Source organism: Triplophysa rosa, linkage group LG2 (genome assembly GCF_024868665.1).
Source record: "Triplophysa rosa linkage group LG2, Trosa_1v2, whole genome shotgun sequence".
In the NCBI taxonomy this organism is placed as follows: Eukaryota; Metazoa; Chordata; class Actinopteri; order Cypriniformes; family Nemacheilidae; genus Triplophysa; species Triplophysa rosa.
Window position 1 is genome coordinate 30,471,744 of NC_079891.1, and position 15,992 is coordinate 30,487,735.

Below are 15,992 nucleotides of genomic sequence, written 5' to 3' on the forward strand. Positions count from 1 at the left end.
TTCAGAAGAAATCAAGCCGAGCTGTGTATCAAAAACCCGACATGCTGATCAGAGGCATGCTGCGTGTGTCCCTCCGCATCTCTTTAGCTAGGAAATACAAACACACACGTCGCAGCCCATGCGCATTCACTTTCTCCCCGTCCAGATGGCTGCTTTGTGGAACAGAGAGCCTTCCGCTCTGCAATTACAGCGATATGAAAGTGTTTTCTTTTTCCCCATTATTTCAGATCAGAGAGGAAAACTGGGCTGCCAGCGGGTGTATGAGTCTGATAGACACCCACGTGGGCTACGACACCCTGCGTTTAAACATGCTGCCAGTGTGGGCGAGCGCACAAAGGCTTGTGATCAGAGAGATATCCCATCTGGAGAGAGGATGTTTTATATGCATTGGGCCACAGTGATGGAGAACTCTTCAGGGGAGGGTAATCTGATGTCTCCAGGGCGAGACGAGTGACGGACGTATCGCATGGATCGTGCCATGTCCGTTCATTTCTCAAACTCCTGATAATATTCTCACTTTTTCCTAGTTTAAGCACAGTTCACACAGTTTCAAAGCCCTGGCGACACTTTACACGTACACAACATTATTTTTAACTAAAACCAAAAAACCATTTTATTCGTTTTGGGCCTGAAAACACATTTTTCAAAACGGCTTTCAAAGTGCAAGTCTCCATGTAACCTACAAAAAAATAAATAACTGAAAACAGTGACATCATATGTAATATGTGTTCGGGCTATTGATTTGTTTCATCTTAACAACATAAACAAACGTTACTGCGCATGCGCACTTTTGTGACCCCCAACTAAACTTCCGGGAACACATTCACAAACAATAGAGTGCCTGTAGATTATTTCTGAAAACAATCAAAAGAAAGCGAGAAGAACCGTTACTTGGCTAAACTTGTCTCTCCAATATTTTGAATTTAGACTGCGATACCAAGCTCTACCGCTAGATGTCAATGTACCATACGGTTTGTTAAAATGAGACCAAACTACAGGACCCATTCAACAAACTGTTTATTTAATAAAATGAAAATACAACAAAATTCAACAAATCGTTTATTTAATACAATTATTTTACAGTAAAATAATAATAATACAAATGAATATTAACATAAATTAAATAAAATATAAATGATATAAGTTATATTATTAGACTCTAGCCAAACACAAACCGGAAGTTAACTGGGGGTCAGGCGCGTACGCGCGTCCGATGAAACGGTCTATAGGCATATGCAAAATTGCAGACTACGGGACTGTGTTACAAAGAAAACAACTTTTTCCTTATTCTCCTTGTTTTTCTATTTTTTTTCTACTAAACCAAAACAAACCATACCATACTATACCATACCATACCATACCATACCATACCATACCATACACCAGGGCTAGTCAGCTGGCGGCCCGCGGGCCAAATGCGGCCCGCCTTAACATTTCAAATAAGTTGAGAGACTTTAAGAACGGTGTGCTTTAAAAATGCACGTCCTCTTTAGTCCAAGTCCAAAACGCTGCTACATTCAATACGAAAGTAATTCCCGCGGCTCATAATGATTTACGTCTTATACAGCGATTTGATCGGTCAGTCCAAGAAACTTAGCCTAATGTTATTTACAACGTTATAATCAGCAATGCATTGCGCAGTCACAGGCAATCGGTTTGCGCACGCGATAGGTCATGTTCTAAAACACGTTTTGTGCCCTTAGGTAGGCTAACTGTAGGAAGGGTACACCACGTGAACGGTTGTCTCAGATAAGGGGAAAACGGTGTTGTTTTTATTACTGCATTCATTATGTATACTGGCTATATTTACGAAAAACAGCTGTTCATCTCCCCCAGAACTCGCACTATACAAAGGATCTGGCCTATAAGTGCGTGGGGCACATGAATGTGATCGGAATTCACCCGAAGATGTGATAATAGCGTTCAGTTTCTTGCACAGATCAATTGACTCGCTTTATAAGACGCTAATTTAACGTCAGAAGGGGCAGGGATTACTTTTCTGTTGAATGTATTTGCGTTTTTTACTTTTAATGATTTAACTTTAATTCAATCAAAAATCTTCATAAATATCTTGAAAAAACAATGCCACCCACATCTCGATGTACTGGAGGAATGTGGGTGAGTAAATTAGTAGCTATTTTTGGGTAAAGTAACGCATTAAGGAATATAAAATACAATTAAAAAGACAATATCCCTTTTAATTTGATATCATGAAAAGGCACAAATACTGGATCAAATATTTGTGTGCATGTTTTAGTATATGACCGTAACAGCAACAAAAACAGTATAAAAGGAGCAAAACGCAATAAATAACAGAAATACAAAATAACAGAAGAAATGAGGATATGGTAAAAACTGGCCCGCATCCTATTTATACTTTTGGAATCTGGCCCTCAAAGAAAAGTAGTTGAAGACCCCTGCCATACACCCTACCGAACTAATATATATTACATTTACATTTATGCATTTGGCAGACGCTTTTATCCAAAGCGACTTACATTGCATTATCCTATACATTTGTTTCTAAGTATGTGAAATCCCCTGGGATCGAACCCACGACCTTGCCGTTGTTAACGCCACCACTGAGCAGCGGGAAAGCTATAAATGTATATGTATGATATACATGTAAATCAATCGATTAATTCATGAATCAAACTTAGAATTTTTGTTCATTGTTCATATAGAAATATAATAAAATATTTTAACTTTATAATTTTAAATAAAACCAAAATTACATTTAAAAATTAAAATGTAACAATAAATGTTACAATTAAATAAAACACATTAAAATACTCGTGTCGTGTTATGCCGGTTGCGTCCGCTGTAGACACGGTGTAACTTTTAGTCACTCGGATCAACTTGTCAGTATGAACCAGCACAAATAAACCACAGGAATCATAACATAGTAGTTCACACGTGCCCAAACCAGGGCCAAGAACACACAACAACTGAGAATCAGAGGGTCTTCACTAAGGTCCTTGATAATCCTCCTCCACCTTATTTCTTGACCATGTCTCTCTCTCTCATCTCTCCATCCATTTCCTGTCCTTCTCAACCATCACTGCCAAGAAAAGGCCAAGAATATTTCAAGAAAGAGAGCGCGAGAGAAAGACCGACAGACGGAGAAAACAAGAAGCTGTGATGGTTATATTTGTTCTGCTTCGTCATTAACCGTGTGCTGTGCGGCTTAACCACAGCTCTGGAGCAGTAATCTGACAGACACTGATACACCACTGTCACATTTATATGTGCACACCTCACTGGCCATTTCCAGAAGCAGCAGGCGTGCCGTAATGACCGAGATGGCCACATTAATCCGGTCATCACCGCTCAAAGCCGTCAACACTCCGGGACAGGCGTAAGATCACACATGGCTTCACGCTCCGCTGCCCCCGTCCATCAAGCTGACGTTCGGCTGGCAGATATCAGAAAGAGATGACATACTCACCCGTTTGTTCTTCTTGGAGTACGTGTTCTTCAGCAGACGATCTTTCACTCGCTCCTGGTCTCGACCGACGCTGGTGGCCAGATCGCCGAAGCAGTTCTCGTCTATGTCAGGGGTCACGCTCTCCTCCATTTCTTTCTGCCGTTTAACCACAATGTCATCCCATCTTTTCTTCTCCAGTTTTAGCGAAACATGTTTGTTCTGAAAGGACAAAGAGGAAACAACTCATTCATCTGAAATAAGCTAACATATGTTAAATAGGGATGTGACGAGACACTTATCCCACGAGACGAGAGCTTTAGACTTTTTAAAAGAAATCCTCAATGATGAAATATATAGGGGGAAAATAGTCTGTTATTCTCCTTAAAAACACAAAATGGAAAAATTCGAGTTAAACATCTATTTTAATGAATTATATTATGCAGTAATAAACGATATGTAAACACTGCAAAATGTTTTGTCACAAACTCTTTGCACAAATATTATGCTTTGTTTTCTTAACAGGCGCAGCTTTTAGTAAAGAGGTTGTTTTCTGTATATGCTTTTTGCATAGTGCTGGTGTTAGCAGAGGTGACGATCATATCACACTTCTCAATCCTCTTTTCTCCACTGACTGAACCCTCATAGCCTTCAGAGAAACAGTTAAAACTACATAAACACATCATGTTTTATGCTTACATTGCACATATGTAAGAGACGGATGATCTGTTTTGAATGTGAATGTATTTAAAACAGTGGCGTAAAATGGTGGGGACAAAGACGACACAAACAATACTTTAATACATTTTTCTGTAATAACTCGTTGGGAATATTCATGGGCGTCGCCAGCGCGAAAAATGTAGGTGACCCTCCTCTAGAAAACAGTATAAAAACTGTGGCGCTTTATCGACGGCTTCAGTGGTGTAACATTAGTTCGAAAGACGCATGACAAATAATATTGACACTGCCGTGAAGCAGGTTCGAATCCTCACTATTCTAAATTTTCACATCACATATCAGATCTGCTTCCATTTGTTTTTAAACTATATCATGTTTTCATCAATAGATCATTTAAAGCATGTTGTGCTTTATTATACGTAAGGATGGCTGTTGCCGTACGTAATTAAACGTATTAATTCGTGATCAAATAAAAAATACTGAAACGAATTTGTGTTTTCCCCATGCTAAAAATTTGGTGTTTGACACAGATTACCTGTCGGTGGGTCAAGGATTGAGACGTTTGGGAACCCCCGCTAGTAAGGACAAACATTCAAGTATACAGGGGAGCAGATGGAAAAGATTATCTTTTAAAAATCGTATTTTCACTTATTACTACGGGCATTGCCAGATAGTCTACAAATATACAACGAACTTTCTAAATTTTTGAACTCATGAAACTACAAAGTTGCGACTTTTTCCATTTATTGGAGTTTTCTATCAAGTATCAAAATGTAATTAATCTTGCAATAGACGACAGCAACCGCATGTCGAGAACAATAAGGACGAATATATAGCACCAAAGTGCAATTAAGCGCAAAATGTTTGGTACATGTATGACTTGAACAGCCATTTTCAAATATTTTCATAATTTTATTAAAAATAAATACCTTTACAATCTGATATGTGATAGGGAAAAGGTTCAGCAAACAGCAGTCCCGAACCCACGACGACATGAAGTAGGTAACACATGCTTTACGCTCTACGCCACTGGCGCATTCGATTTTCGTGTGCCTTTCTTACATTTTGTCTATTCCAATCTGAAACTGATGGGCGGGGTTAGTATAAATAGCCTCTGCTTACAAAGCACGCTACTTGCACGGTAAATAGACACTCCGTATTTTTTATTTCTTCCAATAAGTGGTGGGGACAAAATGTGCACTCGCACAAATGCTCCCAAATATATTTTGAGGTCGCACAGGTTAAATACAGGGAGCATATGCGACTAAAATGGTCGCAATTTCAAGCCCAGCACTCCATCATGCTAATTGCGTGAGGATATTGTGTTCTCGCGAGATCTGATTGGTCTTGTGCCACGAGATCTCGTCACACCCCTAATGTTAAACATAAAAAACATAAAAAATTGAAATGGCTGCAAGTTGCTTTTTTAGACAAGCACCTGCCAAATACATCAGTTGAAAACAGAGAAATGCCAGAATAGAAAAGAAACAAAAAGATTAGAAAATGAGTTAAAAAGAAAAAGAAAAAAAGGAAAGAAGCACTTCGGAGAGACAAACAAAACAGAATAGGGCAGAAAAGAGAAAAGACTGAAACCGTAAAAAAGAGAAGTGTAGGTCAGATTTACATGACATTTTTGTATTTTAAAAAGACAATTTTATCCTAAGCAACTTGCAAATGAAAGAAACAGAAAAAATAGAATAGAAGAGTGAATAGAACACAACAGAATAGAAAAGAAGAGATAATAGAATAGAATAGGTAACTAAAATATGAATAATAAGAAGAAAAGTCAAGACATGAGAAGAAAAAATAATTTGACAAAAGAAAATATTAAACTGAACGAAAAAAAATGGAATGAACAGAAATAATGACAAACAAACAGAAAGGGGGTAGAAAAGAAAAGTCAAGTTATTGGAGTCCAGCATGTGTGTTCATGATAATGAGAAGCGGTCTCTCCCTGCAGGCCTGATATCAATCCCTGTTTCAACTCAATTACTGTGTGATTAAACAAAACTCAACAAGAGAGCAATGACAAAACGCTGTAATGCTGTGTAAACACGGCCTTGTCTGTTCAAATCGACTGCAGCTACTCACAGTCGCACAAACACATGCTTCGAATTCACACAATAAAAGCCTGTTTGCGCCGAGCCTGAATTGTCATAACAAAAAACTCAACAAATCAACACTTTATAACACAAGAACAGCAAACAAGGTGTTTGCATGATCATACAGACATCCGAAAAATCATTTTATATATTTAAAGCAGATGTGTAGATAACTGGTTAGTCAAGATCTAAGTTGACCTCACATTAACAAATGTTATTGAAAAGAGTGGAAGCCATGTGGCCTACAATGAGTCACCTGTATCACACGCAAGCACACACTCTCTGATATATAAATATATATATTTTATATACTGTACATAATCACACATTAGCAATTCAAATGATGACTATGTCAAACCTAAACTAGAGATTGAATGATTCACGCTCAAAGATACCAAGAACATGTCATGTTTCTGAGACAAGCAATTTTGCCCTTATCTCTGCCTGTGTATGGCAGTGTCCTCTGGGACCTGGAATCCAATCAGGCCCTTTAACAGTCTCCTTCATCGATGACCCATCTAACTCAGGATGTCCAGAGGACAAAAAGTCTAAATTATGATGCCTGTGTGGTGGGGGACACTCGGAGGAAATCTACTGTGTGGTTAATACTCTCTCACACATCATTTCATTTATGACAGGGGATTCAAAGAAACAATTCTAAAGGGATAGTTGACGCAAAAATACAGGGTTTATCATTTATTCTCTCTCTTACCCTATTCATAACCTGTATGACTGTTATTTTCCATTTAAAACACAAAAGCAGATATTTTGGAATTGTTTTGATGTTCATACAGCAGAAGTCAATGGAGATCAGTGTTGTTTGGTTACCAATATTCATCGAAATATGTTCTTTTGTGTTCCGCAAAGGAAAGTCAAATAGGTTTGGAATGACATGAGTGTAAGATTATCATTTTTTAAGGTAAACTGTGAATTTAACCCTTAAACAAACTCACTGCTGTTAAAAAACATTTTTTAAACAAGTTTCCCCAATTGGTTTTGTCAAACTCAAAATTCATTGGTTAAGCAAGTGTTGCTGTGTTGACCTGGCCGGGAACTTCAAACAAACTGAGAAATGTTTTTTAAGCGTTTACACTTTTCAAAGGAATAAAGTCTTATAATCTGTCTTTGCATATTAAAGTGAAATTAAAAAATGTAAACACAATAACTGGTATTGTTAAGTATCACAGGAAGGATTTCCTGTCATTACAGCCAACTACAGTCAACTAGATTTTGCTCTCACGGGTGAAACTGATTTTTTTCTTAGACTTTTACACAGTGCTCACAGATGAAATGGAGCACATAATAAGCTTCATTTAACAAACCCACCGTGTCCACTACATACTCATATTTCCCAAACAAAAGCGGGAAAGGACAAAAAGTGTACATGACAAATGGAAAAAAGAGAAAACCTTACACCATCTGGAAAGATTTTGGTATTTCAGATGGCTGGCGAATGCAGGGCCATGTGCAGTAAATTAGAACTGCTCGCTCTGATCAACCACAAGACCTCAGAGAGCAAACGCAAAACCCACTGAAATTTGGTGGGAGAAAGAATTTTGCTAAATCACCTGCATCTGGTCAAAGCATGACCTGAAATCTGGCGACCTGCATCCTCGCAACAATATCTGGCAACCTAAACCTCATCACCACAGGAAGTGTGCGGTTACTCGGCTGACTCAATTTCCACTGTTCCTCTTTGTCCGCTATTTAATTCAGGAAAAAAGAACACAAACAAATCATGAAGTCGAATGAGTGTATGATGATGTCATCTGCTGTGAAATTCATCTTGTGTTTTTAACTACAAATATCAACCGCCCAAATACATTGAAAAATAAATCAAATCATACACCGAGAAATAATAAAGTCGCCGCAAAAGAACAGACATCAAGAGTTCAGGGGAGTTAACCTGATCTCTGTTTGAGCGGCAACAGCAGGAGACACGAGAGAGATTAAATATTGATCAAATGACACAGTGGCTTCCTCTGAATAAAAGACGATCAAATAGATAGACACGCTGTGTGTTCAGGATTTATAATACAATTTTCAATAGATGTTGTAGCTGATTTATGTCCACAAGCTGGTTAAATAATGGGCTGTAGTTATGAATGTCAAAATAATCCACATCCCTGTACCAAGCTGGGTGGTTCAAACAAACAGCAAACAGCCAAATGGATCATATACAACATAACACTTGATGAGTCAATAAACAGAAAGAAAAAGAACTCATAAAAGTTCTCACTTGAATCCTGTTTGCCTTTGTTGTTGTGATTATTACAATCGTTTTGTTGTAATTGCCCTATTTTGAAGTCAGAGTAACATAAACACCATTCGGCTCAAAAAACTCTTCTTAATATCTGCAATAAGCAATAAATTATATGACTGCTGCTTTAAAGAGTAAATATTACAATGTCCTTAAAATTACATTTCATGCAGTGTGTAATGATGCTGTGTGTGAATGTAATGCAGCTGCCAGAGTTCTAACCAGGTCCAGAAAATACGATCACATAACCCCAATGTTATCATCCCTTCACTGGTTACCTATTAAAGGAGCCATTCTTTTGCTGTTTTTGAAGCTTTGATTATGTTTTTGGGGTGTTTAACAGTGGATGTTCATGTATTTCATATACAGTATGAACATCATATTCATATTTCAAGTCTATTGTTCACCGCTGTCCCTCTTCTAACAAAACGACTGGATTTCTTCCGGTTTCTATAAAGTCCCTCCTTCCGAAACGCTCTGATTGTAAAAGCTGACCAGGTCTGTCGTGATTGGTTCCCCGCTTAGAGCGTGTGTCTGAAGATGTCCCACCCATACCATAGCAGCGAGTTTCCGCTTCTCAGGCTGTTGTGATTGGTCGGTCCCCCTCTCAGTGCACGTGTATTCATAAGCTTTGGCTTTTAGCAATAAACAGTAACAATGGCGTCAACTTCACTCCATCAGTTAAACACATGCGGATCGATCGAAGTGTCACGGAGGTCTGCTAGTGCATGTGCAATCTTTGTTAGAAATCGCAATATTTTTCCTACTATGGCGAGGGAAATGACACCGGACCGATTGGCGTCAGATCGGTTATATTACTTAACACTAATAACAGAAGCGTAAGTTTTGCCTTTTTATATTGGACCTAAATTGGATAATAAAACAAGCAGATTGACCAGTAGACATTTGCAAGCGGGACTTCAAAGGACAAATTAAAATCTAGATTAAAGACACATCTTTTCAGCCAAGCATTCACTTAATGCATAATATGCTAAATAAACCACCGCGAGACTGCATTTATTAGATATTATTTACTAGAATGACCTTGCTTGTTCTAAAAACACCATGAACTGTGCTGTGTTTTACCTTTGTTCTTATTTTCTCCTGTAAAGCGGCTTTGGAACAATGCGCATTGTGAAAAGCGCTATATAAATAAAATTGAATTGAATGTAAGCAGTCTGCAAAGTTGTAAAGCCAAAAGTGAACAAATAAAGCTATTGGCTTGGGGAAAAAAGGAGTCGACTCTGAATCACGCAAACGAGTCGTCTGTCGTTCTAATTCAGTTCCGGGTCAGATTTGCATCACTCTGTGTAATGCCCGCCTACATTCCATTTGCGACACTGCACGCGGTAGACCAATCACAGCAGACTAGACCATCTGACCAATCAGATCAGAGTAGGCTGACAGAAAGGAGGGATTAGACCGATGAATCGCTGAACGAATCATTTGAGAGTCAGTCAAGAAGTAAGGTAATAATAACTGCATATTATTAGAAAACAGAAGTGTTTTTACACCGTGTATGTCCGTAAACTTGTTGTTGGACACTCCATAAACCAAAGTAGGACCTTAAAAATCACAAAATATTTACTCTTTAAGAACGCCTGGCCATAAAATTTCAAGCCCATCCTCAAAAATGTGACTAAGATACATCTCTATTTTGATGCAAACACTTTTTTGGGCTAATGATGCATTAAGACATCACGCATTCACACATCACACATCAACACCAGCACTATCTGACACATTCTGCTTTAAGAGAGAAACAGCATGTCAACTACTATTCGCATCTCAGCATTTCCATTTTTTCCACTATGTGCTGCCGGCAGCTACTGATCTTTGCCTGCACAGGGACAGAATGGGAGAGAGACAGAGATGAATAGTGAATGGATGTTGAGAATAGAAAACACTGGCTGTTATTTAAAATCGAGCGCAGGAACCTTTGAAAGCACTACACCCCCAGAATTCCTCTGGCTGTTCATGCAGGACAATCTTTACATAATGCTTTCCTAAAATCCATGCAATGTCATGCTAATAATTTAAAGTCCTATGCTTTCAGACATAAATTCATGAAACTTTTTATGTTTTTATAGGTAAAGTGTGTATTTTTCTAGTATAATGTGCAGAGAAAACTGTAAACCATTGGTAGGCTGAGTTCACAAAACACAGTCAACACTACAGCTCTTTTTGCTCGAACTTTGTTTCAACTTTCGAGTCAACGAATGACTTCGTTTGGGGCAGAACTATGTTTTCGTCCCAAGACAGTGGCACCATTTGTGTTTTATAAATGATACCTACAAGCATGTGGTGTGCAGAAATACTTCATGGGAAGTGTTCAGAATTAACATTTTTACCTGGTGGACAATAAGAACGGTTTGAAACATTTCACACACTTTTTTTATGGACGTACCTGAGCCATACGTCTAGAAGACAGAAAACCAAAGAAACCATAGAGGTGAGATCTTAAGGCCCAATGCCAATTCTATTTTCTACCCCTTCGCCTACCCCTCGCCCCTTGAAACAAAGTGGCAAGGGGAAGGGTTACAAATTTTCCGCTAAGAAAAGGCACACCACTACTACATTGGTATACGTCATCATACGTCGTTGCTAGCTCCTAATGTTACGTCAGAGGACATGCGCCGATGCACAGGGTATATGACATAAAAATATATTTTCTAATATCGTGCAATCTGTGCTGTCCGCTAGCAACTTTAGCGATTTTTTTTGCAAACGTTAAAAGAACATCACCGTAAATACAAACACAAGATTGAATGTAACATACATAAAATGAAAAATTGTCATAAAATCCTTATTAATGGCAAGAATTACTTGCATTTGGGTCCGCTTGCTCAAGTGAGCAGCCATGTTGGAAATTTCTCTTAGCCCTTCGTTTGAAGCGAGGTCCCGAAAAATCTTCGTTTGAAGGGCTATCTGGCCCTTCCCCTTACCCCTACCCCTCCAACCAAAAGAGAATTGAGACACCCCTACCCCTTCACGTGAACGCGCCAAACGGAGGGGTAGGGGAAAGTGTAGGGGTAAGGGGTAGAGAATTGGGATTGGGCCCAAGTACCCACCTAGCAACCACCCAAACCCCCCCAGCAACCATACTTTGCTTTGCACATGAAAAGCAACACTCACATTTTCTGTAATATTTTTGAACTGTAAAAGCAAAATTATACCCAACACATTTTTTTGTATTGGTGTATATGCAATTGATTTACATGGGCTACAGCATATTTATCATTTCAAAGGTTCAGTGTATGAAGTTTAGCGTCATCTTGTGGTGGGGTTGCGAAATGAAACCAATGATTCACTCCACCCCTCCCCCCTCCCTTTCGAAGCAATACGGCGGCTGACACAGAACAAAGATATCATCACGTTTTCATGCGATGTACTGTATGTAGATAGAAATAGCTCATTCTAAGGTAATAAAAACATAACGCTTCATTACATAAGGTCTTTATACACATCTGAAGACATAGTTATGCATATTATATTGCATTTCTGTCAATAGATCCTCCAAAAAATTACATCACCGTTAAATATCCTTATTCTAACCAAAGTCAGTTTATGGAAGTCGTGCCACTCGGCGGCCATGTTTGCATTTCCTCTGGGCAGTTATTTTCTTCATAGCCACAATTTTCAAGTCCACAGTCCTATCTACTTGAATGGGGGAAGGCAGATATTTTTAAAATCGCTGTCAAGAATCACAATTAGACAGCACATTTCATATCGATAATTAAACCTGACATGAACTGTTGCATAAGTTTGGTTTCAAAGCGTAAATTGCACTAAAAATCACCCTTTTTGAGGTCGCTTCATCTACTGCGCAAGCGCACAGGCTGGTAAGTGCCCTGCTCAAGAGAATCGTCAGTCAATATTGATTGACGATTGGCTCGTTTCACTGGAAGGCGGGACTTCCTTCGCTAGAGCGGCCATATTGAGCGTTGCATTCCTCCCCATTCATTGTCATGGCAGTGGTGCATCTTGTTAATATTAACATCTCTGTTCTAACACAAGCTCTACCTGTCTCTCTTTCATAAGCCAAAATCAACAACCATTAACTCTGTAAAGCCCATTAAAGATTTTATAGAATCAGCAATTACGATGCTTCTCCTGAGGAACAGTCAGCTACCGTATCTACTGTACCAACAAAATCTTACACACTGCCTTCATTATTTTGCCTTACAACTGATATATCTGGCAATACAGTACTGTATATTTTGCAGGATAATACAGCTCTGCATTATCGACCCACAACTATACACTGAATTGCATTACAGCGCCGTATATTGCCGTCACTTCTTAAGTGGCTGCTTAATGCTACTTTAAATGGTTTTATGCTAAATGTGCACTAATTGCCGTAGCTTTGGCGAGCGGGTATCTGCCAAAATCAATTAGTTTGTGGGAAATTTCCCACCCCAGCAAGCCTCAAACTGGAAATGAAGCCAATATACTGCTGCTGACGGCCAGAGAGAGAGAGAGAGAGATTTGTTACAGCACTTCAGAAATATTTATCCGTGCTCGGAGGGCACTGGTGCTGTAGATTTATGTGTATATGGTGAGCTGTTTCTGCACACGCTCAGATCGGTGGGATAAATCACAGCGTTAGCTAGCAGAGTTAAATTGCATTGATTTAGCAGAGCGTTCGACAATGTGCTGGCAGTTTGCTCAAATGAATGGCGCTGTCAGCTTCTATACGTGCACACACGTACACGTTTTAATTAAGTCACATTGAATGCACTATTTGACTTGCTGAAACTGAATTGGAAGGTCTGACAGTGCATGAAAAGATGATATGTTATCAGATAAATATACCTATAGTACGGGTGATACATTAATTAGCTTCGGGTCGCAGATGCTTAAACTAAATGTGAAACCTGTGCAAGTATAAAACACATAACCAGTTCTAATGATTATCATATGACTTTCTGACAGCTTGCATGTTCATGGTTCAAAAGGAACATATTATTAGCTCTTTGAAAAAACAAATATAGGCTCCTATATACTTAAAATATACTACTATATATACTCTAATGTCTGTGTACGATCTTGTACGTGTCTTGCATTTGCAGTCTCTTACACAATGATTTCTACTCAAATTATCTTCTTCCGCAGAACGCAAAAGAAGATTTTTTGAAGAATGTTGGTAACCAAACAACACTGGACTCCACTGACTTTCATAGCATGGACACAACTATTGAAACATTTCTCAAAATATATTTTGTATTCCACAGAAAAAGAGTCATATACAGGTTTAGAATTTCACGAGGGTGAATAAAAGATGACAGAATTTTTATTTTTGAGTGAACTATATATTTTAATTAAAAAATATATATATTGGCAGTGAATCATTTTGGTGCAGTTATAAAATTTCTATAGTTATTTATTCTACTGGCATGGGCGGACTTGTAGCCTATTCTATTAAGGAGATTTCCATTTTAGTTTCAAAATAAAAATTGTTGTGCTTGATGTTTGTGCGGAAAATTTGGCCTTGATGTAAACAGCCCATCAGAACAGTATTGAAAGGTGAATGTAGTTCAGGTTTCTCATTAGTAAGCTCAAGGCAGGACTGTTCAGAGGAGTTGGGTCTATTTTTCCCTGCTCCCCTCTTTTTGCACTTCCCTGTGTAAGTGACCAAGCAGGAGCCTGGTGGTTCCAAGTCATTAAAACGCATCCACAGACCCGAGATGGCCCCGAGTTTTGGCTCATTACTTGCAATTCCCCATGGAGCTCTGCAGGAGAGTCTCCATCTAAAACATTTCCCCCACTTCCATGACTCTCCCCATCTCATAGTGAATCCACTGAATCAGCTCGTCTAGTTACTGCCACGGCCGGCTGTGTGCGTGTCTCTCTCTCTCTCTCTCTCTCTCACACACAAAAGCTTTGATTTAACAGCTGCTTCCCTGAAGACAAGAGACATAAAAACTTACACTCAACTCCATTGACTGTGATGGAATTTTACAAGGATCAATTGAGTTATTCAATATCAAGAAAGCTGCTCTTGAATTGAGATTTTATGACGCTTGTCTGCGTTACTGTTTTGGCTCAAATGGTCCGATAATTTAGAATCCACAAGGTCCATTAACACTAAGGAGTATAACCAAGATAACATTTAAAAAATTAATTTACAACATCATTGGGATTACCTTCAAAGATTTTTTTCCAAGCTGAGGGAATGAATTTAAAGGGCACACATGTTTAAAGTGACAGTTCGCCCAAAAATGAACAATCTGTCAGCTTTTACTCACCCTCTTGTCATTTCAAACCTGTATGACTTTCTTCATTCCGAAGAATACAAAAGAAGATATTTTGAAGAAAGTTGATAACCGAACAGCACTGGCCCCCATTCACTTCTATTGTATGGACACAAAACCAATGCAAGTGAATGGAGGCAGTTAACAACATTCTTCAAAATATCTTATTTTGTGTTCTGTGGAAGAAATTATCCAAATAAAATTTGGAAAATAAAGGGGTTGAAGCTTGCCAAATAAATACTCATAGTAATCTATTGGACCCAAAACTGCTGATCCATTGTTAATTTAATAGACTTTAAATTCATTCTCGCGCGACGCCGCAATCCGTAAACAACAACAATGGAGGACATACAGCAGATCCTGTTCTTGCTTCAGATCCTTGTTCTTGTATTCTTGTCTCAGCTGTGTTTTCAAAAATGGCGCTTCCTGTGTTGTCGTTCCCTTTGTAGCATGCGCAAGTGACGATTCTCTGTAAACCAATCAGCAGTCTGCAGTGAGACTAGCTCCACCCATTAGGTGCCGGTACTATTGGTACTACTGTGCTAGGAACCCTTATGAAAGGGTCCCAAAAAAGTGGTACGGTACGGTTCGCTATTTTGGTACCATTCACAGTGGAAACGGAAAAAATTGCGTTCCGTAGTGAACCGTACCACTCAGTGGAAACGAGGCATAATAATATAGCAATTTATATTTTATTTAATTTATGTTAATATTCATTTATTGTATAACAATTGTATTAAATAAACCATTTGTTGAATGGGTCCTGCAGTTTGGTCTCATTTAAAGAAACCGTATGGTACACTGACATCTAGCGGTTGAGCTTGGTATCGCAGTCTAAATTCAAAATATTTAATAAACTGCAAAGATGTAATTTACTGCAGAAGAACCAGATGGAAGGTTTACTACACAGATGACGGCTCCACTGGGACAGTCCCTGTTATCATCACATCTGATACAGTAGATTGCTTTTAACATTAACAGTTAGTGTGCGTTTCATTTTACACTCAGCAGCAGTGCAGCACATGAAGACGTACACCAAAAAACCATCACTGTAAACGAAACATTACAGCATTAATGTATGTCTGATGTATTAAATCAGACTCTTCTAATATAAACATACTGTTCCTTTAAGAGAAACACTTGGCAAATGTATCCCATGCTTGGTTACAGCTGAACAGTGTGATGTCCTCCAGTGACCGTGTGACTGTTTCCTGCTGCGAGCATCTTCACTGGAAAAACAGAGCACGACAGTGACACTGCAAAACAATAAGGCC

At 38.7% G+C, this 15,992-nt stretch overlaps 1 protein-coding gene across 11 annotated transcripts in view; it reads right to left on the bottom strand.

Annotated features, from left to right (window-relative positions):
- fbrsl1 (fibrosin-like 1) overlaps nucleotides 1-15,992 on the bottom strand; it is a 279,207-nt gene that overhangs the window by 209,392 nt on the left and 53,823 nt on the right. For all 11 annotated transcript variants that reach the window (XM_057352127.1, XM_057352146.1, XM_057352118.1 and 8 more), the window contains exon 2: nucleotides 3,449-3,646. In XM_057352127.1, coding sequence (XP_057208110.1) covers nucleotides 3,449-3,646 — 198 coding nt within the window. The remainder of the gene's footprint in view (nucleotides 1-3,448; nucleotides 3,647-15,992) is intronic.